Genomic DNA, 26885 nt, shown 5'->3' on the forward strand with positions numbered 1-26885 from the left:
ATATATATATATATATATATATATATATATATATATATATATATACACACATACATACATACATACATACATACATATACACACACACATACACACACACACACCACTATCAGATTACCAATTTCTAAGTTTTTATTTAGACTCAAGATGGACATCTTCTGTAAAAGTGGTTGTAAACCCTTACATATAATGAAGTGACTGGCCTCAGGTCATACACAGAGATGAAACAAATCCTCCTTTATCTGCAGTCCTCTCTTCTCAATATCTGTTTAAAGTGGTTGCACACCCTTTACAACCACTTTAAACCTACAGGTAAGCCTAGATTAAAGGCTTACCTGTAGGTGCTCGAAATATCTCCCAGACCTGCACGGTCTAGGAGATATTTGCAAATCGCCGTACGGCGATTTCTTCTGTGCATGCGGCGGAGTTAGAAAGGGCACGCTGTGCTGTTTCTAGCTCGAGTCATGCCGTTAAAGGTGGCTCCCATGTGCGGGAGTGACGTCACGCGACTCCGGCCAGTCATGGAGCCGGAGTTCGCGGCTCCCGGAAGGAAGGAAGAGGGGTGAACAATGGACGCTCGCTGCCAGCGACGAGGAAGACGGGGACATCACGGGTTTCTACTGCAGGTAAGTGTCACATAATGGGCTACTATGAGTGAGTGAGTAAGTAACTTATATAGCGTTGCACATGCGAACTGAATCGCCTCAGGGCGATGCATAGTAGCCCATTATGCTTTACCTTTGCAGGGAAAAAAAGAGGAAGTAACACCCATACTTCCTCTTTAACAGTCAACAATTTATAAAGCTTGTTTAAGCCGTCATTAATAAAAAAAATAACTGATTGACAGGCAGCAGCTCTCCGCTTGGGGATTTGTGAAAACAGAGCCATCTGCGATGTTGGATTGCTCGGTTCTGAGTACAGAGGCGGCGGGGCACAGATGCAGCATCCACCCAAGTATAAAAACAGCAAAAACAAAAAAACAAACCCATACTTTAAAAATAATCAATTTCTGGCAAGTCAAATGTCACAACTTGTATCACACTGGCTAATTAAGAAGATAAAAATTCAAAAAGGGACAGGTCCTCTTTGGAAAAAAAGATTTGAGGTCTCCTGACCTGCAGTCTCCACTCGTTGCACCGGGCTGATGTCCAGCCGAGGAGGTGAGGAAATACAGGGCCGAGGTGCCCTATCACGTGGCATCCCACTGGAAATGTACGTGGAGTCTCTTCTTTGGTCTGTCAAATCTGGAATTCCACAAAGAGGTTTATTTTCTTATCAGTAAAAAAATATCACGAATCAAAAAATGTCTTAATCTACTAATCTATGGTCCACTAACCAGAGCTGGAATGGAGAGTCCTGGGCAGATTGTAAACTGGGCCTGACTGATGGACAGAAGGCAGACATGGAGCAGAGCTGAGGATAAAAAGACATATTTGTGGCATTAGCCATATAGTTATTGTAGGGGAGTGCAACACATCCAAAATTGGAGCAAAAAAAACACAAAACAACAAAAAACACACAAACACAACACACAATTTTGGAGTTCGAGAGAAGGTAGACCTATAAGGGCCTGAATACCAAGAGGATCATCTGAGATCACAAGGGTACAGGCCTACAGGGAAGACTTAATACAGAGAAACAGGAGTCAGCCGTTCCCTCATTAATACGCCCTGAGCGGTTAAACTTTGTTACAATTGTGTTACTATGCTGGTGATCAGTGTGTAAAAAGCTGTAAAAAAACAGCTCATGCACACGGATCATCAGCCGGCTGCAGCGATCCGCTCTCCTCTCCTCACCGAGAACTAATGCGTGAGGAGAGGAGAGCCGATCGCCTAGCAACCGGCTCTCTGTTTACATCACATGATGGCTGCGATTGGACACGGCCGTCATGTGATCAGAAGGGACAATTACAGAGCCCTCCTGCATCGAGATCGCGCCGCTGCGCCCACCCCGCCCGAACATATGCAGTGAGAAGTGGTTAAAGCTCATGCTCCCCGCTGATTGGAGAGCTCCAGTTCCAACTCAGCAAGGAGTGTGTCAGATCTTTGCAGAGCGATTCTTCCACACAGAGAGTTCTTCTCTGTAGCGTGCCAACTCTGGACAGGCCTTTCTACTCAGGCTGTGTCTGCTTTGTAAAGAAAACAAGCTGTGCACAGCTCCAGCTTAGATGCACCTGGAATGTATTTAGCCAAACAGTCACTGAACACTCAGATGAGAATTAAAAGAATGAAAAGATGAATTCAAAATTTACCAAAGATCTGGGGCGTCAGGATCTGGAGCCGCCTCAAAATCCCAGATAAATATGGCGTCTCCGGCAGAGATGACCGTCTGCTGGTCAGGAGAGAAGTCCACCTGTTGTACTGGCTCCGAGTGACCGATAAACACCTAAAAAGGAAAATTGCACACAATCCAATGAATGTAGTCATACAATGCCTGAAAAACAAAAATTAAACTATATTTAAAGCCCCACATCTTTTTACCTCTTCATAGTCCTGTATGAGGTTTGCTTAAAAACGCCTTTAAAAATACCCTTTTTTTTTTTTATCTCAGTGACAATGCAGTTTCCTGCACTCACACTGCAGAGCTCTGTGCTTGCAGAGCCAAGTAACAGTCACACCCCTTTAGCACGACTCTTCTCAAGGACAGGCAGAGACATGATGGGACTTGTAGTTTCGCATCAGCTAAAGGCCCGCCAGTTTGAGACCCCCTGTTTATGGTGACCATGTTTCCAAACTACCATTCAGGGACACCCCCCCTTCCCAAAAATCAGCTTGTGCTGTAATGAATCACAGAACAGTGATTGGACACAAGAGGGGTGGGGATTTATGATTTCTCCAATCACAAGCAGGGGGTGAGGATTTTACTCCTCCAGCCATTCCCGACCAGGACAAGTACTGTCAGTGAGTAAAGCGGTGATGTGGCGGCCTTTTTTGGGGGCGGGTGACTGTGTCAGTTTCATTCAGGTGCCTGGGACAGACCTGCAAAATGCGGGACTGTCCCGGGCAATCCGGGACACGTGGTCACCCTACCCCTGTTCTAGGGGATTACTTGTGCAGGCTCTATCCCCGAGCCACACTGTGTACTTTATTGCCACACACAGTCGTCACTGCATTTGAATGACAGCACCAGGGACCAACAGCTCCCGATGCCCTCACTGAGCCCAAGAAGGAGGGAGAGGTTTAGCACTGGGAAAATCTTTTTGAAAGATAAAAAAAGGGATTTTTAATACAGCTTACCTGTAAAATCCTTTTCTTGGAGTACATCACGGGACACAGAGCGGCATTCATTACTATATGGGTTATATGGAGTACCTTCAGGTGTTGACACTGGCAATCTTCAAACAGGAAATGCCCCTCCCTATATAACCCCCTCCCATAGGAGGAGTACCTCAGTTTTGTAGCAAGCAGTATGCCTCCCAAAATGGTCCTCAAAAAAGAGGGGTGGGAGCTCTGTGTCCCGTGATGTACTCCAAGAAAAGGATTTTACAGGTAAGCTGTATTAAAAATCCCTTTTTCTTTATCGTACATCACGGGACACAGAGCGGCATTCATTACTATATGGGATGTCCCAAAGCAATGCTCACAATGAGGGGAGGGAGAACATCTCCAAGACAAAGGATTTAATTTAGAGAAATACTCAAATCATAATAAATCCAACTTAGTTGAGAAAAATAATCTTAAATTTTTTAAATTTAACTCAAAAAAGAGGAGCCCCCGGAATCCGAGGGTCTCAAACTGCAGCCTGCAGCACTGCCTGCCCGAAGGCAGTATCAGTATTCCTTCTCACGTCCAACTGGTAGAATTTTGTAAACGTGTGGACAGAAGACCAGGTTGCCGCCTTGCAAACTTGAGCCATAGAGATCTGGTGGTGTGCTGCCCAGGAGGCGCCCATGGCCCTAGTAGAATGAGCCTTTAATGATACTGGAGGAGGCAACCCTTTCAAGCCGTAGGCCTGAGTGATTAATTGTTTAATCCACCTAGAAATGGTGGACTTTGCAGCTGCCTGCCCCTTCTTGGGCCCATCTGGTAGAATAAACAGCACATCTGTTTTTCGGATTTTCTCTGTAGCTTTAAGATAGGCCTTCATGGCCCTGACGATATCCAAGGTATGCAGCAACCCTTCCTTTCTGGAAGTAGGTTTAGGGAAGAAGGATGGTAATACCAAATCCTGGTTCAAATGAAAACTGGATACAACCTTCGGTAGGAAGGCAGGATGAGGGCGGAGAACGACCCTGTCCTTATGAAAAATAAGATATGGTTCCTTACAGGATAAGGCCGCCAGTTCCGATACTCTTCTTGCGGAAACTATGGCGACCAAAAATACTAACTTCCTTGTCAGTAAAACCAAAGGAATTTCAGCCAACGGCTCAAACGGTTGTTTCTGTAAACTTGACAGAACAAGGTTTAAATCCCACGGGCAAAGCGGGGATTTAACTGGAGGTTTAATACGTAAGACCCCTTGAAGGAAGGTCTTAACCAGCGAGTGGGTGGCCAGCGGCCGCTGAAACCACACTGACAGAGCAGAAATCTGTCCTTTGATTGTGCTTAATGCCAATCCTTTATCCACTCCTAGCTGGAGAAAACTTAAAACTCTATCAATGGTGAATTTGCGAGAAAGCCATCGCTTGGACTCACCCCAGCCTACATAGGCCTTCCAGACCCTGTAATAAATCACCCTAGAGACCGGTTTCCTGGCTCTGATTAGGGTAGAGATTACTTTCTGAGACAGACCTCTACCCCTGAGAATCAGGGATTCAGCTTCCAGGCCGTCAAATTTAGATGCCGTAAGGCAGGGTGGAGGATCGGACCTTGTGATAGCAGGTCTGGCCGTAGAGGAAGAGTCCAAGGGTCTCCCACTACCATCTTTAGGATTAGTGAATACCATGCCCTTCTGGGCCATGCTGGAGCTACCAGGATGACTGGTATGTGCTCCACCCTGATCCTGCGCAGCAGGCGGGGTAGTAACTGGAGCGGGGGAAATGCATAAAGTAGTCTGAACTGATGCCAAGGGCAAACCAGCGCATCGGTTCCGCAGGCCATCGGATCCCTTGAGCGGGATATGAACCTGTCTAGTTTCTTGTTGAGTCTTGATGCCATGACGTCCACGTCCGGCACTCCCCATCTCTGGCAGAGTGTCTGAAAGACCTGTGGATGTAGAGACCATTCCCCCGGCAACAGAGTCTGGCGACTTAAAAAGTCCGCCTGAAGGTTGTCCACTCCTGGAATAAATATCGCCGATATGCAGGGCACATGAGCTTCTGCCCATAGGAGAATCAAGCTCACCTCTCTCTGAGCGGCTTGACTCTTGGTTCCCCCTTGGTGATTTATGTATGCCACTGCTGTGGCATTGTCCGATTGAATTCTCACCGGGAACCCCTGCAACTTGGACGTCCAAGCCCTGAGGGCTAGTCGAGCTGCTCTGAGCTCCAAGATGTTGATGGGCAATTGCTTCTCTGGCTTTGCCCAAGTTCCTTGGCGAGTGCAACCATCCAAAATTGCTCCCCAGCCTGTTAGGCTGGCGTCTGTGGTTACTATCTTCCAAGCCACTGGGCTGAAAGACTTCCCCTTCAGTAGATTCTGAGGGTCTAACCACCAACACAGACTTTGTCGGACTCTTGATGAGAGCGGCAAAGGGATATCTAAGGCCTGTGGCCTCCTGCTCCAGGCTGACAGAATGGCTGCCTGGAGGATGCGAGTGTGGCTCTGGGCGTACGGTACCGCCTCGAATGTGGCCACCATCTTGCCTAGTAACCTCATACATAGGCGAACCGTTGGTTCCTTCTTGCTTAGAACCAGTAGAATTAATTCCTTGATGGCTTTGACTTTTATCAGAGGCAGAAACACCCTCTGTTGTTCTGTGTCTAATCTCATGCCGAGATATTCCAACTGCCTTGCGGGCTGGAATACTGATTTTTCTTGATTTAGGACCCAGCCGAACCTCTCGAGGTACTGGACTGTGAGGGCCACTGCTTGTTTCAAGCCAGGAGACGAGTGATCTATGACTAGGAGGTCGTCCAGGTATGCTAGGATTGTGACCCCTTGAATCCTTAGATTGGCTAGGATTGGAGCTAGGACCTTCGTGAATACCCGGGGGGCCGTAGCTAACCCGAAGGGAAGCGCCATGAATTGGAAATGACGTAGAGCCACCGAGAAGCGTAGAAATCTTTGATGTGGCTGGTAAACTGGAACATGAAGGTAAGCATCCTTTATGTCTATGGATGCCATAAAATCGTCCTTCTGAAGTGCGGCAACTGCTGACCGCACGGATTCCATCCGAAATGAGCGGACCTTTAGGTATGCATTTACCATTTTTAAGTCCAAAATTGGCCTGACATCGCCGTTGGGCTTTGGGATAATGAATAGGTTGGAGTAGAAACCTAGCCCCTGTTCTTGGACTGGTACCTCTACTATTACCTCCTGAGAGAGTAGATGATTCAATGCCGCTATTAATGCGGCTCCCTTCTTGGGATCGTTTGGTACTCTTGACTCCTGAAAATGAGGAGGAGGAAACTTTAGGAAGTCTAGTTTGTAGCCTGTAGCCACGGAGGACCGTACCCATTTGTCGGGAATGCTGGTCTCCCAAACCTCTGTAAAGAGACGCAGTCTTCCCCCCACCTTCGAGGGTGGGGGCGCCCCTTCATAAGGCCGGCTTGGGGGCTGGCTTTGCTGGCTTGCGAAACCACTGCTTCTTGCCTGCGCCGGCCTGTCCCTGCGACTTGTTAAAATTTGCTTTCGCAGGAGGCCGTCGATACTGTTTGGTATTGGAGGGCCCCTGCCCAGGGGAGTACTGTCGTTTAAACGCAGGCCCCCGAAACTTCCTCTTGGTGGGCAAAAGAGTACTTTTTCCGCTTGAAATGGTCTGGATGTATTTGTCCAGGTCTTCTCCGAAGAGTCGTCCTCCATGGAAGGGAAACCCTACCAGGAGCTTCTTGCATGGGGGCTCTGCCTCCCAGCTCTTTAACCATAAGAGTCTTCTCATATGGATAAGGGATAATGATAGGCGTGACGCTTGCTGGATCGAATCCTTAATCGCATCTACCGTAAATCGTATGGCCCTAGGGACGTCCGAAAATTCTTCTGCCTGCTGGGCAGGAATAAGTTTAAGCATCTGCTTAGCTTGATCCGATAATGCTTGCGCAACCCCAATTGCAGCCACAGCTGGCTGCACTACTGCCCTTGCAGTAGTGAAGGAGGTCTTCAGTAGCGTTTCCAAGCGTTTATCAACCGGATCCTTGAACACCTGTATGTTTTCTACAGGGCATGTTAAAGACTTGTTAACACATGAGATGGCTGCGTCTACAGCCGGGGCTGCCCATCTCTTGGAAAATTTCTCTTCCATAGGATATAAGGCAGAGAATCTCTTTGGTGGTACAAAGATTCTATCTGGCTTGGCCCAATCTTGGAACATAACTTCCTCTAGTAGAGGATGGATCGGAAAAACCGCATTGGTTTGAGGCGCTCTTAGTGAGCCTAAAGCTGAGACCGTTGATACTTGGAGATCTGGTACTGGCAAGTTAAACGTCCTATGGACCAAGTCTGTTAAAACTTGAACCCACCAGCTCTCCCCTTGGGAGGCTGCGCCAGACTCCTCCGTACCCGGATCCTCGATCCCTGAACCTACTTGGTCCTTGTCCAAGAGGTCTTCCCATTCCTCTGCGGAAGGGACCTCCTCGTCTGAGGGTTCACGCTCGGGCGACGGAGATCTATTCCGTTTTCTGCCCCGCATAGCCTTGGCTATCATTTTTTCCACTCTTTTTTCCATCTCTTTTAGAGAGGTGGACAGTACCTCGTCCGTGACCATCCTAGGGTTGGACTGACCCGTGCCAGCTCCAGCCTCAGATCCCGATGGTCTCACCAAGGCTCCTTCTGGGGAAAGTAGCGGTAAGACTTTGTCCGAGACCCCGGACCCTCTGGGGGAATCCCCACCTTTTGTACCCTCCGAACCAGATGCCATGGTACAATACCGAGGTACGCCCGCTACTTAATGGTGTTTTGGGAAAATAAATAGTTGTTGCCCACAAACCCTTTCTGGGGAAAAAATGCCTTTCCTTATTAATCTTGGCTTTTTTTTTTTTTTTTTTTTTTTTTTTTAAACCAAAGAAAGAAAAACCATTCTGTCCCCCTTTAGTAGTATTTGCCAATAAAAACTGCTGAAAAGAAAAAAGAAAAAAGAAACCCTATCTTTAGGGTGAAAGACAGTCTGTTTGCAGACTGTAATACTTTTCTTTGGCCACTGTGTGTCCTCGGCGCCCCACTCTGCCGCTCTGTCCTCCTCTCTCAGTTCCAACACATCACTGAGCTGGGAACTCTTTTGGAAGGGCCGCCCCTTCCTTTTACCTACGGGCCCGCCCTTCCCCTTCAGAAAAACGGCGCGAAATTGCGCCCATATCACGGGGACGCGCGCGCGCGCCCGCCGCGGGGGGGGGGGGGGGGAGGCCCACACGAGGAGGTCAGAGGCTGATCCTGCCGTACAGGCCAGGATCCATAGAGCGGCACTGATCTGTCTGCAGCAACCGCCTGGACCTCTCTGAGCAGGCTTGCAGGTAAGAGCATTCACTCCCTTTACATAAGAAACCTCAATAGATTCCCAGGGGCTTCTCTTAAGAGAATTGTCACTATACACACAGGCCCTTTTCAATGCTACTAGCACCAGTTGCAATACTACCAGGGAGGTCACAATTATGGGGATTATACACATATATATAGTCATCCTATCTTTAAGATATGTGACTCACCTTGCCAGATGCAGCGCATAAACCATAGGCATGTCCCGCTGTGACCTTCCCCCAGACAAAACCTGCTGCGAACCAAGTTCCGCAAGTTTTTCCTTTCACTTACCTGCTCCATGCCGCAGGACTTTGCACAGCAAGAGGTCCAATCTTCCCCCATCTCCGTGGGGCTGTCTAGACCTTCAGGCCCTGGGTTCCTATGAAGGATCCACTGTCCTGGGCCCATATAGCACCCTGGCAACCGAAACATTAGGCCCCCAAAGGTTTCTAGGTTCTGGGCCCAGGGTCCAGCTCTCTGTGACAGAAAGCATTATGGGCTATACCCCAATGGTTTGGGGTCCGGTTACTGACCACTTTAGCACTGAGGCCTTTGGACAGAACCGGTTAGCCCACCTTAATCCCAAGGATGTGGAGGCAAGCTAAACCATGACCAACACCTAAGACACTGGCGTAAAAACTGAGGTACTCCTCCTATGGGAGGGGGTTATATAGGGAGGGGCATTTCCTGTTTGAAGATTGCCAGTGTCAACACCTGAAGGTACTCCATATAACCCATATAGTAATGAATGCCGCTCTGTGTCCCGTGATGTACGATAAAGAAAGTGCATTTTATATACACAACTATATAGATCAGACCAAAATGAGAAGGGAGGAGGGACATTGCTCCAAATCAGGGACAGTCCCTCAAAACCCGGGACAGTTGGGAGCTATGAGGGCTTCTGGGACAGGCCTTTTAAAAGTGTATAAAAATAACACATCACGATTGAAGGCTTTTGACAACTAAATGTGCTCTCCATGCAGAATTTTTTTATTTGAACACATCCCGAATGTGAAAATGATGACATAAAATAATGAACAAGCATAAATGTTAAATAAAAAGATTTTGTGTGCTAATGCAAATGCCTGCTGTTCTGTAGAGCCGTGTTGCTGCAACACTGGGACAAATCTGTACTTGCATTGAATTCTGTCCTGCCAGCTCTGTGCTGTATGCTTGAATATTGACAATAAGAACATCTGCTTGAGTGCAAATGAACAAGAAAAAAAAAAAAGAAAAACGGGGGGGGGGGGGGGGGGAGGGGGGCTTGGGTGCAAAAAAATGGTACAAGAGGGAAACCTACTAAAAAATGCATAACAAACTGTAAAAAGGAAATCCAGTAAAACAATCCCATTATAAGTATGGGCGTTACCTGTGGGCGGGAGGTTCCAGGCGACCCATGGTCCCACACTTTGATGATTCTATCTCCTGCTGTCAGCAGGTACTTGTCATCCTCGCTCAGGGCCAGTGTGGAGCAGTACTGCTTGTGCGCTTGTGAAACCTGAACAAAAGTAAAATGAATTCATGGTTATAATGCCGCGTACACACGATCATTTTTTGGCATGAAAAAAACGTTGTTTTAAAAAAAATGTCATTCAAAATTATCACGTGTCACATAATTTTTCGGCTTCTGAAAAACGACAACATTTTTTTTTCGAGCATGCTGCATTTTTTAACGACGTTTGAAACGATGTCGTTTTTCTGGTTGTAAAAAATGATCGTGTGTGGGCTAAAACGACGTTAAAAACCCACGCATGCTCAGAAGCAAGTTATGGGACGGGAGCGCTCGTTCTGGTAAAACTACCGTTCATAATGGAGTAAGCACATTCATTGCGCTGTAACAGACAGAAAAGCGCGAATGGTCTTTTACTAACACAAAATCAGCTAAAGCAGCCCAAAGGGTGGTGTCATCCGAATGGAACTTCCCCTTTATAGTGCCGTTGTACGTGTTGTACGTCACCACGCTTTGGTAGAGCTTTTTTTTTTTAAAACGATGGTGTGTGGGCAACGTCGTTTTAATGAGGACGTTGGAAAAACGTCATTTTTTCTACATGCCGAAAAACGTTGTTTTTTTTCATGCCGAAAAAAAGAGATTTTTAATACAGCTTACCTGTAAAATCTTTTTCTTGGAGTACATCACGGGACACAGAGCGGCATTCATTACTATATGGGTTATATGGAGTACCTTCAGGTGTAGACACTGGCAATCTCAAACAGGAAATGCCCCTCCCTATATAACCCCCTCCCATAGGAGGAGTACCTCAGTTTTGTAGCAAGCAGTATGCCTCCCAAAATGGTCCTCAAAAAAGAGGGGTGGGAGCTCTGTGTCCCGTGATGTACTCCAAGAAAAAGATTTTACAGGTAAGCTGTATTAAAAATCTCTTTTTCTTTATCGTACATCACGGGACACAGAGCGGCATTCATTACTATATGGGATGTCCCAAAGCAATGCTTACAATGAGGGGAGGGAGAACATCTCCAAGACAAAAGGATTTAATTTAGAGATATACTCAAATCATAATAAATCCAACTTAGTTGAGAAAAATAATTTTAAATTTTAAATTTAACTCAAAAAAGAGGAGCCCCCGGAATCCGAGGGTCTCAAACTGCAGCCTGCAGCACTGCCTGCCCGAAGGCAGTATCAGTATTCCTTCTTACGTCCAACTTGTAGAATTTTGTAAACGTGTGGACAGAAGACCAGGTTGCCGCCTTGCAAACTTGAGCCATAGAGATCTGGTGGTGTGCTGCCCAGGAGGCGCCCATGGCTCTAGTAGAATGAGCCTTTAATGATACTGGAGGAGGCAACCCTTTCAAGCCGTAGGCCTGAGTGATTAATTGCTTAATCCACCTAGAAATGGTGGACTTTGCAGCTGCCTGCCCCTTCTTGGGCCCATCCGGTAGAATGAACAGCACATCTGTTTTCCGGATCTTCTTTGTAGCTTTAAGATAGGCCTTCATGGCCCTGACAATATCCAAGGTATGCAGCAACCCTTCCTTTCTGGAAGTAGGTTTAGGGAAGAAGGATGGTAATACCAAATCCTGGTTCAAATGAAAACTGGATATGACCTTCGGTAGGAAGGAAGGATGAGGGCGGAGAACGACCCTGTCCTTATGAAAAACAAGATATGGTTCCTTACAGGATAAGGCCGCTAGCTCCGAAACTCTTCTTGCGGAAACTATGGCAACCAAAAATACTAACTTCCTTGTCAGTAGAACCAAAGGAATTTCAGCCAACGGCTCAAACGGTTGTTTCTGTAAACTTGACAGAACAAGATTTAAATCCCACGGACAAAGCGGGGATTTAACTGGAGGTCTAATACGTAAGACCCCTTGAAGGAAGGTCTTAACCAGCGAGTGGGTGGCCAGCGGCCGCTGAAACCACACTGACAGAGCAGAAATCTGTCCTTTGATTGTGCTTAATGCCAATCCTTTATCCACTCCTAGCTGGAGAAAACTTAATACTCTATCGATGGTAAATTTGCGAGAAAGCCATCGCTTGGACTCACACCAGCCTACATAGGCCTTCCAGACCCTGTAATAAATCACCCTAGAGACCGGTTTCCTGGCTCTGATTAGGGTAGAGACTACTTTCTGAGACAGACCTCTACCCCTGAGAATCAGGGATTCAGCTTCCAGGCCGTCAAATTTAGATGCCGTAAGGCAGGGTGGAGGATCGGACCTTGCGATAGCAGGTCTGGCCGTAGAGGAAGAGTCCAAGGGTCTCCCACTACCATCTTTAGGATGAGTGAGTACCATGCCCTTCTGGGCCATGCTGGAGCTACCAGGATGACTGGTATGTGTTCCACCCGGATCCTGCGCAGCAGGCGGGGTAGTAACTGGAGCGGGGGAAACGCATAAAGAAGTTTGAACTGATGCCAAGGGCAAACCAACGCATCGGTTCCGCAGGCCATCGGATCCCTTGAGCGGGATATGAACCTGTCTAGTTTCTTGTTGAGTCTCGATGCCATGATATCCACGTTCGGCACTCCCCATCTTTGGCAGAGTGCTTGAAAGACTTGTGGATGCAGAGACCATTCCCCCGGCCATAGAGTCTGGCGGCTTAAGAAGTCCGCCTGAAAGTTGTCCACTCCTGGAATGAATATTGCCGATATGCAGGGCACATGCGCCTCTGCCCATAGGAGAATCAAGCTCACCTCTCTCTGAGCGGCTTGACTCCTGGTTCCCCCTTGGTGATTTATGTATGCCACGGCCGTGGCATTGTCTGATTGAATTCTCACCGGGAACCCCTGCAATTTTGACGTCCAAGCCCTGAGGGCTAGTCGAGCAGCTCTGAGCTCCAAGATGTTGATGGGCAACTGCTTCTCTGGCTTTGCCCAAGTACCTTGGCGAGTGCAACCATCCAAAATTGCTCCCCAGCCCGTCAGGCTGGCGTCTGTGGTCACTATCTTCCAAGCCACTGGGCTGAAAGACTTCCCCTTCAGTAGATTCTGAGGGTCTAACCACCAACACAGACTTTGTCGGACTCTTGATAAGAGCGGCAACGGGATATCCAAGGCCTGTGGCCTCCTGCTCCATGCTGACAGGATGGCTGCCTGTAGGATGCGAGTGTGGCTCTGGGCGTATGGTACCGCCTCGAACGTGGCCACCATCTTGCCTAGTAACCTCATACATAGGCGAATAGTCGGTTCTTTCTTGCTTAGAACCAGTAGGATTAATTCCTTGATGGCTTTTACCTTCCTCAGAGGTAGGAACACTCCTTGTTGTTCTGTGTCTAATCTCATGCCGAGATATTCCAACTGCCTTGTGGGCTGGAAAGCTGACTTTTCTCGATTTAGGACCCAGCCGAACCTCTCGAGGTATTGGACCGTGAGGGCCACTGCTCGCTCCAAGCCGGGAGACGAGTGGTCTATGACTAGGAGGTCGTCCAGGTATGCTAGGATCGTGACCCCTTGGATCCTTAGCTTGGCTAGGATCGGAGCTAGGACCTTCGTGAACACCCGGGGGGCCGTAGCCAACCCGAAGGGAAGCGCCACGAATTGGAAGTGACGCGAAGCCACCATGAAGCGTAGATATCTTTGATGTGGCTGATAAATTGGAACATGAAGGTAGGCATCCTTTATGTCTATGGACGCCATGAAGTCGTCCTTCTGGAGTGTGGCAGCTGCTGACCGCACGGATTCCATCCGAAATGAGCGGATCTTTAGATATGCATTTACCATCTTTAGGTCCAAAATTGGCCTGACATCTCCATTGGATTTTGGGATGATGAATAGGTTGGAGTAGAAACCCAGCCCCTGTTCCAGGACTGGCCGGAATCCGAGGCGGATCGTTTGGAATCCTCGACTCCTGGAAATGAGGAGGAGGAAACCTTAGGAAATCTAATTTGTAGCCTGTGGCCACGGAAGACCGTACCCATTCGTCGGGAATGCTGGCTTCCCAAATCTCTGAAAAGAGTCGCAGCCTTCCCCCCACCTTCGTGGGTGGGGGCGCCCCTTCATAAGGTTGGCTTGGGGGCTGGTTTTGCTGGTTTGCGAAACCACTGCCTTTTGCCTCTAACAGCCTGTCCTTGTGATTTGCTGTTGAAGCCGAAGTTTGCTTTTGCAGGAGGCCGTCGATACTGCTTGGCATTAGAGGGCCCCTGCCCAGGGGAATACTGTCGTTTAAACGCAGGCCCCTGAACCTTCTTCTTAGTTGGCAAGAGAGTACTCTTGCCGTTTGAAATGGTCTGAATGTATTTATCTAGGTCTTCTCCGAAGAGTCGTCCTCCATGGAAGGGGAACCCTACCAGGAGCTTCTTGCATGGGGGCTCAGCCTCCCAGCTTTTTAACCATAAGAGTCTTCTCATATGGATAAGGGATAACGATAAACGTGACGCTTGCTGGATAGAATCCTTGATTGCGTCTACCGTAAAACATATGGCCTTAGGGACATCCGAAAATTCTTCTGCCTGCTGGGCAGGAATAAGTTTAAGCATCTGCTTAAATTGATCCGATAATGCTTGAGCGACCCCAATCGCAGCCACAGCTGGCTGTACTACTGCCCCTGCAGTAGTGAAGGAGTTCTTAAGTAGTGCTTCCAAGCGCTTATCAACTGGATCCTTGAACACCTGTATGTTTTCTACAGGGCATGTTAACGATTTGTTAACACATGAGATGGCTGCGTCCACTGCAGGAGTAGCCCATCTTTTGGAAAATTTTTCTTCCATAGGATATAGGACAGAGAACTTCTTAGGTGGTAAGAAGATCTTATCTGGCTTGTTCCAATCTTGGAACAAAACTCCCTCTAATAGAGGATGGATCGGAAACACAGCATTGCTTTGAGGCGCCCTCAGTGAGCCCAAAGCTGAAACCGTCGATACCTGGAGATCTGGTACTGGCAAGTTGAATGCCCTATGGACCAAGTCCGACAATCCTTGAATCCACCAGCTCTCCCTCAGGGAGACTGCCCCAGACTCCTCTGTATCCGGATCTTCGATCCCTGAACCTACTTGGTCCTTGTCCAAGAGGTCGTCCAATTCCCCTGAGGAAAGGACCTCCTCTTCTGAGGGTCCGCGCTCGGGCGACGGAGATCTATTCCGCTTACTGCCCCGCATAGCTGCGGCTATCATTTTACCCATGCTTTTCTGCATCTCTTTTAAAGAGGTGAGTAATACCTCCTCCGTGACCATCTTAGGGTTGGACTGACCCGCGTCAGCTCCAGCCCCAGATCCCGATGGCCCCAAGGCTCCCTGTGGGGAAAGCAGCGGCATAGCTTTGTCCGAGACCTCAGACTCTCTGGGGGAATCCCCACCTCTTGTACCCTTGTTTTTTGATGCCATGGTACAATACCGAGGTACACCTGCTACTTATTGGTACCTGGGACTTATAAATAGTTAAATGCCCAAACACCTGTTTGGGGGATAAAAAATGCTTCCTCTCCCCTAGATGACACTTTTTTTTTTTTTTCCAAAAAAAAATCTTTTATTTTTTTTTTTTTTTTTTCAAATCTAGGAAAGAAAAAACATTCTGTCCCCCTGAGTAGTATTGCAAGAAAAACTATGAGATGGAAAAGAAACAGCCTATTCCTAGGCTTGAAAACAGTCTTTCTGAAGACTGCAATATTCTTTCTGGCCACTGTGTGTCCTCGGCGCCCCGTGCTTGCCGTTCTGGTCTTTCCTCCTCAGTTCCAAAGTATTGAATGAGCTATATGGAACAAACAAGGAAGGGCCGCCCCTTCCTTAAGCCACTGACCCGCCCTTCCCCCCCAGCAATCTCAAACAGGAAATGCCCCTCCCGACAGGGGGGGGGTGGGGTTGGGAGGAAGGGACCTCTCTGCTCCAGCAAACTGCAGCCTGCAACCATGAGGAGGTCAGCGTTTTGCCTGCTTTGCAGGCCGTGAGGAGGAAGACTGAATGGAGCATCGCCTGGAGGCTTGCAGGTAAGCACAGCTCTCTGACACACACATATACTTTTATATCACACAGGCCCCACTCAATGCTTTTCCAACACTACAAGGGAGGTCACATCTTATGGGGAATAATACATATAGAGCCATCCTATCTTTATGATATGTGACTAGTTTGCCAGATGCAGTGCATAACTTTAGGCATGTCCCCTGTGACCCCCCAGAAAAAACCTGCTAAGAACCAAGTTCCGCAAGTTTTCCCCTCACTTACCTGCTCCATGCCGCAGGACTTTGCCAAGCAAGAGGCCCAATCTTCCCCCATCTCGGTGGGGATGTCTAGACCTTCAGGCCCTGGGTTCCTATGAAGGATCCACTGTCCTGGGCCCATATAGCACTCTGGCAACAGAAACATTAGGCACCCAAAGGTTTCTAAGTTCTGGGCCCAGGGTCCAGCTCTCTAAAAAGAAAAGCATTATGGGCTATACCCCAAGGGTTTGGGGTCCGGTTACTGACCACTTTAGCGCTGAGGCTTTTTTGGACAGAACCGGTTAGCTCACCTAATCCCAAGGATGTGGAGGCAAGCTAAACCATGACTAACACCTAAGACACTGGCGGAAAAACTGAGGTACTCCTCCTATGGGAGGGGGTTATATAGGGAGGGGCATTTCCTGTTTGAGATTGCCAGTGTCTACACCTGAAGGTACTCCATATAACCCATATAGTAATGAATGCCGCTCTGTGTCCCGTGATGTACGATAAAGAAATGATCGTGTGTACGCGGCGTTAGACTCAAAAATTCTACAGAGCTTTTCTGTTTATACCAAATAAAACTTTAAAGATGACCTGTACTGTGAAAGGTATTCTTAAAAAAAATTAAAAATAAAAGCAGATGGGGAATGGGGGATTGCCTGTAGTCAAATCTGCAGCTGAAATTTCTCACCATGCCCTGTTCTGCATTGGGTCTCTGTGTGGAGGCAGCAATATTGGTAAAAAAGCAGGGCTTTGCTTCCTCATTTCAAGGCTCCCTTGATGACTGGTGATCTGATGACTAGTGGGAGCAGGGCCGTCTTTAATATTAATTGCACCCTGGGCAAAAAAAAATCTCTCCCCCCCATGCAATTTCATGCTCCACCTACTCTGAGACATACCAGCTAGACTCAAAATCAGTTTACTGTATCAGATCAGGCAGCAATTGCGATTGGTTGCCAGAGGTTACAGCAAATCATTACAGTTTACTGACTGGTTGCTAGAGGTTACAGCACACATTACGGCTCACTGATTAGTTGCTAGAGGTTACAGCACATAATTTCTGCTTGTTGATTGGTTGCTAGAGGTTACAGCACATCATCTCTTCACTGCCTGCACACCATGGACTGAGGAGGCGGGCAGAACTTTCAAGCATACCCCTTTACCTCCCCAGTGGGCAGCATTCAGTATAGGTGATGGTGGATCCAACCTCAGGGGGCATGATATACATATGAATGCCAGCTTTATTTACATATCAATGCCACCTACCCACCACAATATACATATGAAAGCAAGTTATTTACATGTAAACACAGGGGCTGCAGGTGAGTCATCCATACACAATAGGGCAGAGCTGTGCAGCATTAGTAGCAACACTTCACACTGAGATAGTGGGACAAAGCACAGGACTAAAACATCAAGGGACAAGGGAATTTAAATTGGGATAGTTGGCAAGTATGAGGCAGCTGCTTTGGTCCCCACAATGACAGGGCCCAGTGCAGCTGCCTCCTTTGCCCTGCCTTAAAAGACGGCTGGAGCCGGATGGATGGATGGATGGAGCAAGCACTGATCCACTGAATAAAATTAATGCAAAGGCAAGGAGATCCTTGCACTGCAGGTACTCAGGTAAAGCTTCCACACCAGAAAGGAGAACAGTGAGCAGCACGGTAGTGACATTACCAAATCCCAAGTCAGAAGCAGCAGTGCCTTAGATAAAAATGAACAGAACACGAGTGAATAAGAAAAAGTCACACGTCAGAAAGTGCACTGCTATTTTTCGGAAAATAAGACAAAAAAAAAAAAAAAAAAAAAAGTCGATTTTTCAGGGTTCTGCCAGGGCAAAATTTTAATTTCTAGAGGCTCCCTATGAGACAGCATATCTCAATCGTTTGAGTTCAACTCTACTTTAAATCTGATCTCAAGGAAGATATAAAAAAATTACACCAATAAATTCAAAAAGATGTGCGTTTAATAAAACACCAGAATGCTCACAATCCAAATGCTCCTTACTGCCTCGATTGCATACCAGAGTCTAATCCCTCTGTAAGCTCAGACACTGACCACCTCACCTCGTCCACACGACGGGCCATGCGATTGGCCACTAAAGCCCTGTACACACGATCAGGCTTTTGCCCGGCCAAACTCACATTGGTATTCCATCGGAGTAAAAGAGAACGTGTTCTCCATCTAAAACTCCGATAGAATTCCTCGGAATATCCGATGGGGCATACATACGGTTGGAATTCAGTCAGACTTTTTCCATCGGAAATTCCGATTGTGTGTACGGGGCATAAGGCACCAAGCATCGTGTCCTCAAAGAAAAGTAAAATCACATGCTCTCCCATACACAAGTATTGTGCATTTCCAAAAGCTCCGACAGGCATAAAGAGCAGTGAGGAGAACAGAGCCAAGGAGAGCATCACATTCCGGAATGGGCAAGGTGACAGGTTCCCTTTAAGACACGTTTTATGTAGAATAGCAAAATGTGTACCTGTTAACATGCAAGTTAATTTAACTGAACAGTTTTTCAATGACTGTCTAACATTCTCACCTCCTTTATGAAACGCCCAGTCTTGGAGTCCAGCCAAAGAATCTTGTCTCCAGAGGTGGACACCAGCAAGTGATATGGACGCTGAGAGGTGAAGGCCAGGCTCACTGCACAATCTAGCTTTGTGCTGTCCAGATCCAGAATACTCACATCTACACGCAGGAGCTGTAAAGTACAGGTATGAGATATAAGGGGAGAGAAAGGCACAAATTTACCATCAATTTACCAATGTGTGTTCTATAATGGAGTTCAATCTCATCATTTTTTATTCTTCTTTTGCAACTGGTTTCCTTAAGAACTCTGGGCAAAATAAGATTTATTTTCTTAAATTTTGGATAGATTGGGTAAGAGTTGGAACCCCCATTCGTATTTACTGCCATTGGGGGTGTTCCAATAAATAATACAAATAAATATTAGGGTTGCACTGATGCCAGTTTACAACAGAGTACAAGTACCGATACTTTCTCCCCCCCCAAGTACTCGCCGTCGATACCAATACACACACTTTTTTTTTACAATGCTTTTTTTTTGGGGGGGGGGGGGGTGAAAGAGAGAAAGTGGACAGTGTCAGTGTTTTTTTGCTTTTTACAACTTTACCTTTTAAATATTGCTTTGGTGAGATATCGTGGGTACAGACCCCCGGACATCTCTCCTTCGGGACAGGGAAAGGGACTGAGGACACAGATTCCCCAGTCCCTTTCTCTGCAACCTCAGCTGCACTGAAGATGGACAGGAGACAGAGGCTCCTTTCCATTCATAATCTAAGACTTTGTAAACACAGTTTACGAGGCTTAGTTATGAATGGACAGTCACTGATCACTGACTCATTCTGAAAGGAAGGGGCCAGTAAACGACAGATTTACTGTCTCCTCCCTCCGCTTTCCATCCTAACAAATCTGGGACAGAGGGGTGACCAGAGAAGCACGGAGGGGGAGCGCAAGAAGCGGAGGAGCAGGGAGGGGGAGCGCAAGAAGCGGAGGAGCACGGAGGGGGAGCGCAAGAAGCGGAGGAGCATGAAGGGGGACCGCAAGAAGCAGAGGAGCATGAAGGGGGACCGCAAGAAGCAGAGGAGCATGGAGGGGGACCGCAAGAAGCAGAGGAGCATGGAGGGGGACCGTAAGAGCATGGAGAGGGACACAGAAAAAAGGACACAGGGGACAGTAAGGGGTGATTGGTGCAGGAGTTACAAGCACCGATCTCCCTGTATAGATTTCAATAAAGCAGCCGACAGCCGCTTCTCCTCCTCTCCCTCCCACGGCTTCCAGCTGCTTTATTGAAATCTATATACAGGGAGATCGGTGCTCGTAACTCAAAATAGTCACGGATGAGTGGGGAATGGCTTACCAAGAGTGTGGCAGCTTGGAGGAAACCATTGATACTTGAATACCTGTCCTCTGAATGCTGCAAAGGCCAAGGAGGGAAATGTTTGCTTTCTGCCCAAGATGGCTTAATTACCTCGTCTAGTGACCTGGCATCCATGATGGTGACGGTGTATTCTGTAGGTCCAACAAAGGCCAAAAGACGTCCATCCTTGCTCAGACACAATGCCTGAGGGCCTCGCTCTGAGTTCTTGCACACCACATTACCTAAATAAGATTTTATTTATTACACATGAAAAGACATAGGAGCATTAAAGCAGAATAGTGAAGTAATCAGCAGAACTGATCCATGGTTAGTGGAGGGGGTACAGCCAAAAGTTATAACGGACACTGCAGGGTTGATTTACTAAAAATGGAGAGTGCAAAATCCGGTTCAACTCTGCACAAAAACCAATCAGCTTCCAATTTATTTTATTGTCAAAGCTTAATTGAAAAAGCTGAAGTTAGAAGATGATTGGTTACCATGCACAATTGCACCACATTTTGCACTTTCGAGTTTTAGTAAATCAACCCCTGATTGCCCGAGTGTTCACAGGTGCGCATTTCTAGTTCTAAGTTGCCGCGTTTCACTCAGCATATATAAAAAAATATATATTATATATATATATATATATATATATATATATATATATATATATATCATACTTGGGGTGCACACCCAAAATGCATTTACATTCAAGATGGTGCTGTTATAAGACAAACAAACAGCACCCCTCCCCCTCTCAATACCTCCTTATTAGTTGCCACCAGTGCATAGGAGGAATCCCTTCAGTTCACCCATGTAGAGGTGTTGGTCTCCCATGGTTGAGACACAGGATCTTTCATTCTATTACTAGGGTAGGGCCCACTAATGTTGGGGTACTCTGATGCAGAAAGTGGGCTAAGCCCTATGGGCCAGATTCTCAAAAGAGTTACGACGCTGTATCTCAGGAAACACAGTCGTATCTCTGTTTTTGGCCCCGGGTATCTATGCAAGTGATTCCTAGAATCATTTTCGCATAGATACGGCCAAGATCCGACAGGTGTAAGTCACTTACACCGTCGGATCTTAGATGTAATGCGACGCCGGCCGCTAGGTGGCGTTAACGTTCAGTTCTCATTTGACTAGGCAAATAAGCCTGATTTGCCGATTCCCGAACAAATTTGCGTCACGTAGTCGTCGCGTACGTCGTTTCCGTAAGGGTAAGGTTACCCCTGCTATATGAGGGGTAACCTTATGCCAGTCCGCCGTATGCCATGTTAAGTATGACGTCGGTCAGCGTCGTCTTTTTCCGTCGGTTACGTTGTTTTACTAAGTCGTCCGCTAATACGACTTTACGTCAATGACGCTCACGTCGGCGTCATTGACGTTTTCCGTTGTGGGCTGGAGCATGCGCACTGGGCTCTTTTTCCGCCTGGCGCATGCGCAGTTCGATCGGCGCGGGGGCGCGCTTAATTTGAATACAAGCCGCTCCCTTTGAATTACGCGGCCATACGCTGGGCCATTTACACTACGCCGCCGCAAATTACGGAGCAAGTGTTTGGGGAATACGGCACTTGCTCCAGTAAATTGCGGTGGCGTGGTGTAAATGGCCTACACTACGCCAACGCAGAATCTTAGAGAATCTGGCCCTCTATGACCATATAGTGTGACCAAACTCCCATATTTTTTTGAATATGTTCAGGTGTTTTTAAATAGCCTTGAAGGATAAATGTAATTTTTGTATGTGTGCGCTGTAATATGTTTTGTCACTCGGCATATAGTCTCATGGCGAGAATGTTGAAAGCCAGACCGCAGACTCCATGGGGTAAATAAGGGGGTCAAGAACCAGAAGCACCTATAATGTGACATGGCAAAGGGATCTCTCCACTAAAGCTATGCCTCTAGGTAAAAAAGAACAAAAAAACAAAACAAAAAAAACACAATACTAAACGAGGCGGAACAATTGGAAGTCTGATTCCGAAGTGTCTGCACCCTGTGTGGCTTACAGATTTTTCCTTACTTACCGAGCACACGCAGGACATGCTGCTCCTTGTGTCCAATGCTGTACAAGGCCAAGGATCCCAGAGAGCAGGCACTGTACAGAAGGCCCCCATCTGGGGAGAAGAGGAGACCTGTGATAGGACTGCGGTGCTGCCTGTTAGTAGGAGAGAAAATAAAAATCAGTCGGACTCACAATCTGCCTAAACAAGAAAACTGAATATAAAATCAAAAAAGACAAGCTTACTTGTGTTCTGCCTGCAGACTCGTTGTTGTGACATCGAAATATCTCACAACTCCGGTGCTGAAGCCACAGGCCAGGGCCTGCTGGATGGGGTGAAATGTTACAGTGCATGGAGTCTCCTCGCTGGCTGTGAAGTCATACAGCTGGAAAAATAAGTGTAAACTTAGTAAAGTGCGCACACACACACACACACACACACACACACACACACACACACACACACACACAATAGCAGCGACTATTTTCTTCCACGCAATCTATTAATTACCAGACAAGACAAAGATAGACATTGGATAGAGATTTATGCTTCTAAAAAAGTAACAGCTAAGCTTCATGGGGTTGGTAGTAGGGTGAAACATCAGCTTCTTCTATCACTTTGATCACTGGGGAACACAGAGGCAAGATTTTTTTTTACCCAAGTTCCCAGCTCCGCCCTTTACATTATGGAGAAATAATTCATTACTTGGCTGCAGTATAACAGACCTTGAAGATCCAGGTAGATATTCCAGTGCTGGGATCTACAAGTGATACAGAGGTGATGCTGCCCAGCAGAATCCACCAAGAACTAAAATACAATGGAACCTCGGATTGCGAGTAACGCGATTAACAAGTGTTTCGCAATACGAGCGCTGCATTTTGAAAAATCCTAAAACTCGGTTTGCGAGTGTTGTCTCGCAAAACAAACAGGATTCGGGCAAATCGGTGTGCAGTACCACATTAAGCCTGAGGCTCCCGAGCCTTTCCGAGCTGTCCTTGGGCCTTTCCAGCTGTTTCCGAGGCTCTCCGCCACCCCCCCCCCCCGCCTCTGGCTGCATATGGTATTGCATGTCATTGAAGTCAATGCGGAACAAATTATTTTTGTTTCCATTGACTTCAATGGGGAGACTCGCTTTGATATGCAAGCACTTTGGATTACGAGCATTCTCCTGGAACGGATTTCGCTCCTATTCCGTGGTTCCACTGTATCCATTTGTAGCGGAATTACCCTTTAAGCCTCAATATAGCTTACTACACTTTGTCAAACAAAATAGGTATGTATGTATGTATGTATGTATGTATGTATGTATGTATGTATGTATGTATGTATGTATGTATGTATATATGTATGTGTATATATATATATATATATATATATATATATATATATATATATATATATATATATATATATATATATATATATATATATATATATATATATATATATATATATACACACACACACACACACATATATATACATACATACACACACACACACACACACACACGTAAGAACTTGTCAGAATGCCATTGCCTCACCTGTTGCAGAGAAGACATGTCCCAGATCCGTATTGTGTTGTCGGTGGACACGGTGGCAAGCTGGCGGTTAGTTGGGTGGGTAGAGAAGGCCAAAAGGGAGTCTGTGTGAGATCTCATTAAAGTTAGGTATGCACGGGTGGGAACGTCCAGGACCCCAAGCTCACCGCTTCTAGTGCAGGACAATACACGGAGACCCTCTGGACTGATGGTTACACAGCTTACAGGACCCTCATGTTCTAAAAGAAGAAAAAACACAGATCAGCAGGCAGAAACCAGGTAGGCTTAGACTAACTTAGCATAGATATTATCACAGAGAGCAGGTAGGCTCAGACCAGCTTAGCACAGAGATCACAGAGAGCAGGTAGGCTCAGACCAGCTTAGCACAGAGATCACAGAGAGCAAGCAGGCTCAGACTAGCTTAGCATAGAGATCACAGAGAGCAGGTAAGCTCAGAACAGTTAAGTGTACAGAGACCAGGGAAACAAAGACTAAGGCCTCATACACACCACCCAACATGTCCGATAAAAACGGTCCGCGGACCGTTTTCATCAGACATGTCCGCTGGGATGTTTTGGTCTGATGTGTGTACACACCATCAGACCAAAATCCCTGCGGACAGAGAACGCGGTGACGTATACGAAATGTCCGCGGACCAGTTTCAGCGGACATGTTCGGTCGCGTGTACGAGGCCTAACTCAGCATGCAGAGACCAGGTGGGAAACACAATGGCAACTACCTCCGTCTGTGAGTCCCCTTATCCGGATGACTTTTATTCTACTTTCTAACTTGTTTAGATGGTCTGGAATGAACCTTTATTGGCGTTCTCTGTGCCTGGAGCTTCAATGTTCCGCTTGTAAAACTTCTATATAACGATATTCTCCCCTGACATAGTGTATGTCCAGTTTAGTTAATGTTGGTACTACTTAGACTTACTTTTTAGATGGCAACCACGTGCCGCTAAGTGCAGTTGAAGCCATACATGAAGGTTCCGGCCATATATTATAGTTAAAATATCTCTAGTCCCTAATTATTTAACGCTCCCAAGACCCCTTTCACACTGTGGGCGTTTTGCAGGCGCTATAGTGTTAAAAAATAGCGCCTGCAATCCGCCCTTAAACTGCTGCTCTATTCACTCCAGTGTGAAAGCCCTCGGGCTTTCACACTGGATCGGTGCGGTGGCATTGGCGTCAGAAAAAAGTCCTGCCAGCAGGTTCTTTGGAGCGCATTCGCATCAGTGATCTCACCGATGTGAATGCGCTACTGCCCATTGAATTCAATGGGCAGCGCTGTGGTACCGCTGGCAATACGGCGCTGCTGTGGCGCATTGCGAGCGGTATTAACCCTTTCTCAGCCGCTAGCAGGGGTTAAAAGTGCCCTGCTAGCGGCCGAAATGAGCCACAAATTCGACAGTAAAATAGCAGCTAAGAATAAGCACTGTATGAGAGTGTGAAACACGTTAGCCCTTTTTCCTGATTTTTTGCTGTGACATCCATGTTGTGACCAGTTTTTATTAAAAGGAACACATTTTTATTTTTGGAGTGCAGCCGTCCCGGTTCTTTCTTATACATCTTTGCAGTAAAATAGCAGCGTTTTACCGCTGACGCTATGGACGTCGGCTGTGTGAAATGGGTCTAAAGAAAATACACAAGCTCCTGAAGAAGCAATCTTTGCGAAACATGTAGAGCTTAAAGATATGGTTACATTATAGTCTAGTCATGCATGTTTATCAGGACATGTTTTGACATCTATGACCAATATTGGAGACATTGAGTCGCCACTGTAGTAATACTTCTATGTAGCATTTGTTAATAAAAATTAGTTTACTTTCTTATAATTGGTGCCTAGAAAGTCAACTTTTTCACTGTCAACAAGCACTTCTGATGGTCATAAATGCATGCCATCATATCGCACTTTCCTCTTTCTCAGGAAAAAAGGGAGGGAGGCAGTTAGTGTGTCTTCACAATATGGCTAAATCATGGCGGGCTCAGAGACAGGCAGATTTCCCACTACCATCATTTATTTGCCGAGACATATGCATATCTTTATTCTTGGACATCCATAGGGGCCCTTTAATCCAGACATCTGCTAAAACAACTCACCTGCCTCTAGGAAAACCCCTGAAAAGTCTAAGGGCCACAGACGCAAGTAGCCATCTTCAGATCCAGTTGCACAGTAGGTGGAAGAAATGGAGAGGCTGTTTATGGCAATGCCGGGACCTTCAAGAACATAAAATGAAAAAAAGTATTACAATAAAATAAAATAAAAAAATGAAAACATTATCACTGCATTGAAGGAAACTTAGATAATATGATCCAGAGCAGGAGTGCCTAGGAAAAAAAAAAAAAAAAAAAAAAAAAAAAAAGAAGAAAAAAAAAAAAGAAGAAGAAGAAAAAAAAAAAAGAAGAAGGAGAAAAAAGAAGAAGAAAAAGAGGGAAGAAGAAGGAAGAAGAAGGAAGAAGAAGAAGAAGAAGGAAGAAGAAGAAAAAGAAAAAGAAAAAGAAAAAGAAAAAGAAAAAGAAAAAGAAAAAGAAAAAGAAAAAGAAAAAGAAAAAGAAAAAGAAGAAGTGCTTAGGAACAACCAACACCTCAATTTTCCTTATACCATACAAAATCATCAGTTTGAGTTCAGCTCCACCTTAGGGAACATGTTGCATGTTCCACCAGTTTCTAGAATGGAACATGTTCCCAATGCTGCAGCCGCAATATCTTTCCACCCTACACTGTGCTGCTTTGTTAAACCATCATGGTGAACTCACCGGTGTTGAAGGTCTGCTTCTCCCGCCTCTCGCCGTGTTTGACTTGAGTTGGCTGCAGGCGCCGCACATTACACAACACCATGTTCTTGTAGTCTATTTCCATGATGTGGCCACTGCGGCTGCACACATAGCTGAGGAGACACAGGAGAAGAAGGATTTGGAGTGATAACAGCTTCCATATAAGTTTAGCAATTGCATTTCTTGTAGTCTTCATTACTTACAGTGTCCGGTCCTCCGGCTCTCTATCAGGGTTGTGGATGGCCTCAAATGCCAGGTCCGTAAACTCTAGGGTGTGATACTCGCCCAAATTAACTGGGCATGACCTCAGCGAACCACTGCGCACCCTCCATAAACGAACGTTGTCCTTACCGCATGATACCATCCTGCAGAGAACAATTTTGTTTGCAATACAATTCACTCATTAATGCCAAAGTAAAGTCTTGCACCTTTACCTTTTCTAGTGCCGCGTCACCAAATATTATATTTTATGGCCTTTTGCCTTAAAAGGATAAGTTCACTTTAATTTATGTTTTTACTTAATTTCTTAAAACAAACAAAACACG

General features: G+C 46.4%; 1 protein-coding gene across 1 annotated transcript in view; it reads right to left on the minus strand.

Moving 5' to 3' along the window:
• Nucleotides 1-26885, minus strand: part of WDR90 (WD repeat domain 90) — a 71427-nt gene that overhangs the window by 24124 nt on the left and 20418 nt on the right. Inside the window, exons 16-27 of the mRNA XM_040356311.1 lie at nt 26544-26705; nt 26323-26453; nt 25666-25782; nt 23567-23802; nt 22268-22407; nt 22047-22177; nt 20137-20267; nt 18685-18846; nt 9916-10044; nt 2252-2385; nt 1337-1413; nt 1116-1244 (exon numbers count right to left, since the gene is read on the minus strand). Of these exons, the coding sequence (XP_040212245.1) occupies nt 1116-1244; nt 1337-1413; nt 2252-2385; nt 9916-10044; nt 18685-18846; nt 20137-20267; nt 22047-22177; nt 22268-22407; nt 23567-23802; nt 25666-25782; nt 26323-26453; nt 26544-26705 (1679 nt within the window). The remainder of the gene's footprint in view (nt 1-1115; nt 1245-1336; nt 1414-2251; nt 2386-9915; nt 10045-18684; nt 18847-20136; nt 20268-22046; nt 22178-22267; nt 22408-23566; nt 23803-25665; nt 25783-26322; nt 26454-26543; nt 26706-26885) is intronic.

This window comes from Rana temporaria, chromosome 6 (genome assembly GCF_905171775.1).
Source record: "Rana temporaria chromosome 6, aRanTem1.1, whole genome shotgun sequence".
NCBI classification, from domain to species: domain Eukaryota; kingdom Metazoa; phylum Chordata; class Amphibia; order Anura; family Ranidae; genus Rana; species Rana temporaria.